Here is a 3176-nt window from a genome sequence, read left to right as displayed (position 1 = left end):
ATGGCGGCGTCCACTGCCAATGTGGAAGAAATAACACGACTGTTAGAGGACTATTTATCAAAGCTTGGATTTGAAGTCTATCCTTTAAAGGTATTGTGGCACGAATTTGTTTCTAATGTGTCGTCTTCGCAGCAAGAATGGTTTCAAAGTGCGAAAAATGAACATGAATACACCCACCTGTAGTAAATATGGTGAAACTATTTCACTTTTAACAGTCAGTTAAAGGTTTCCCCCCTCAATTCATGTAAATTATTTTAAATTTAGATGCAAGATAAACATATATCTTTTCCTACTGTATGTGTGTGTCTGTCCCTCTCCTGCTGGGCTGTTTGTTACTGCCTCAGTGCCTCTCTTATACTCTCTGTGCTAACATGTGTGCAGGTTGGTTGGTATAACTCCGTGCTGCCTCCCACCCTGCGCCTGGGTTACCCCGATGACAGCCTGGCTGTGGTGGTGCTCAGCACGCCTGCCATGTTTGAAGAAGCCTTCCTGCCCTTCATGGAGGAGAGGGGCTGCCAGGGGCTGTCTGACCCCATAGACCAGTGTGTCAAACAGTGTGTCTCCTCTGCGGTCTCTGAGGTGGGCGGTGTGAGTCTGCGTGAGTGGATGAAGAAATAAAAGTGGGGCAGGCAGGCAAAAATAGCTTTGTATGATCGGTGGGGGTGGGCAGTTATGGCTAAAATCTTCTGGGTTTATTTTACAATAGCAGTAGGTTTATTTTGACTTTAAAGTGACTTGATGGGAATATCAGTTTTTGGATAACTGTGCTTTACAACACTGTTCACAATGGTCCAATAGCATAAGTATTAAAGGGATAGACCGCACAAGACTGGATTACTAACTAGGTCACTGCCACACGACCTCAGACCCTCAGCGGGTTCAAAGAGTGTCATTTGATTTATGGTAATTTAATGATTTGCAAATTTTGAAATATGCAGCAATAAATCACAGTATCTTGCAGAGGGGCACGAACCAAAAACAACACACACAATCCATGGCTGGTGAAAAATAATGTCATGTATAATCTGCACCCAGTGGGCCTTTGGAGGTGACGAACTAGACTAGTAAAGGCCAAATAGAGCGTTACTTCCCCATAGTAGGTTCACCCTGCTGTGATACCACAGTGCTATAAACTGTATAGTAAAATCTCTGATGGCCTCACAGTACACGTCATCAGGTGTCCTAACTCCAATCAGGGATAGGATTGCAACTATAACTATAATATATTTTCTTGATCAGATTGTAACACCCAGACGTGCTCTTTCTCTCTCCCTGCCTTGCAGTGTTTCCCAGGACAGAAGGTGGATGTGAGGTATGACTACGAGCTGCTGCCCAGCAGGAAGCCGAAGTTCTTGGCGCAGACTGCGGCTCATGTTTCTGGAGCAGCTTTCTACTACCAACAGTCTGATGTCAGAGACCAGCCCTGGGCTGACAAAGTAAAATGCTCTTCATTTATGAGGAATCTAAATAGTTGCTTTTTAATTCAGTTGCGATAGATATTTTGCTGTGCAGTGTTTCCATTCTTGAGTCCTCACTTTTGTTTCGTGTGTCTCCCTCTGTTACCTGCAGAAGATGTTTGGAGTGTGTGTGCATCCGAGGTTCGGGGGGTGGTTTGCCATCAGAGCCCTGCTGGTGTTTGGAGATGTGACGGTGGGCTCTGAGATGGCACAGCCTCTTCCTCCTGACTGTGTGCCGTCCAGAGAGGGCAGGATACAGCTGCTGGAGGCTTTCAACTTTCGCTGGCAGGTACAGGACCGCAGCGCCGTAAGCTGTCATGCCCGGGACGCACACATTAAATAGACGCCATGGGGATACCAGACCGTTTTATGTCAGACCTCCAGACAGATGGCCTTTAGATAAGAGACCCCCGTCTGTGGAGGTTTTGTCGTCCCTTGGGCCACCGCCTGGGAAGATTTCAGTTGTCTGTTCACTGTGTCTGTGCTGTAGGTGGTGAGATGAAAATAAAAAGCGAAACGTCAGATGTTTTGTATGAATTCTAGTTTTCAAAACAAAGCTCTTTTATTCTCTTGTTGAGTTCTGTTGTCGTTAAAGTTGGATTGCTGTGATTAGAAGTACACATTCCTGAAGTTAATCATAGGAATTTTGTGCCACCAGGACTGGAGCTACAGAGACATCGTCCGTCCCGTCCAGATCTACTCTCAGAAACAGAAGGACTACTTTTCCACAGTTCCTGCTCAGCGGTTTGCTCTGCTTGAGACTTGGAGCTTCCTGTCGAGGGAAAAGGATCAGGCTCAGCCGACCTCAGACACGCAGGTCCAGGTGAACGGACATGGCTTAAGTAAAAGGGAAGAGCAGCCACAGCCCGGAAGTATCGGCCATCCTCTCTGAGCACAAACCTGCACGACTGCTGGACTGATTTTATTTAAAGATTTATAAAATCTTGATCAACCATATTGAGAGATGGAACGTGGGATGTTGATCTAAACTTATTAGATTTTGGTGAAAGCTATTCTAAGGTACCTTTCAAGAACTTCCATATGAACATTTGCTGATTTATGGCTGCTGTCTGATGCATGTCATTACATGTTAACACTACTGAATGTAGGCAGCTCCTCTCATGGTGTCATCTCATGGAAACTTGTACATACGCAAATGTGCTTTAAACGTCCGTGTTGCTGTTTTAAGACTTGTTTGGAACTTCAGTGTGTATAAATCAGATTATTTTAGAGACGGCACTTTAAATCCTTGCTTCTTGTGTGATACTATAACACAGAAGCTATTGATGTTTATGTTATATTAAGTGACTTTCACTTTGTAAATCATTTGACTCAATGTCACCTGTATCTCCACATGCCGACACTTCACAAAGAGAACAAACACACTTACTTTTCTACCGATTTGTAGCTTATTTGTATTTGCTTTATAAGTGAAACAATAAATATAATTTATAAAAAAAAATATATGACTTGAGATCTGATTTTTAACAAATGCTAATCAATGAATGGTGATCATATCAATCAGTGATTTTGATGTTGCATTCACAGTCACTTAAAAACAGGAATGTATTTATGGTGCGTTCAATGTGTATAGTTGCTCTAAAGTGATATTTGCGTGTTAATTTGGTTTTCAGTATTTTTCTCATCCACCCATCGAGCTCACCTCTCTCCAGTATTTATTGGTTCCATTGTTTCGTCCTTGTCTCCAGTTTACCTGAC

General features: G+C 43.4%; 1 protein-coding gene across 1 annotated transcript; it reads left to right on the top strand.

Annotated features, from left to right (window-relative positions):
• Positions 1-2856, top strand: mmachc (metabolism of cobalamin associated C). Its single transcript, XM_070832681.1, has 5 exons — positions 1-90; positions 382-579; positions 1284-1436; positions 1570-1746; positions 2116-2856. Exons 1-5 carry the CDS (start codon positions 1-3, stop codon positions 2347-2349), a joined length of 852 nt encoding a protein of 283 aa, XP_070688782.1. The 3' UTR covers positions 2350-2856.
• Positions 2857-3176: the final 320 nt, after the last annotated feature.

This window comes from Pempheris klunzingeri, chromosome 6, assembly GCF_042242105.1.
Source record: "Pempheris klunzingeri isolate RE-2024b chromosome 6, fPemKlu1.hap1, whole genome shotgun sequence".
NCBI classification, from domain to species: domain Eukaryota; kingdom Metazoa; phylum Chordata; class Actinopteri; order Acropomatiformes; family Pempheridae; genus Pempheris; species Pempheris klunzingeri.
This window is presented reverse-complemented; position numbering and strand designations above follow the sequence as displayed.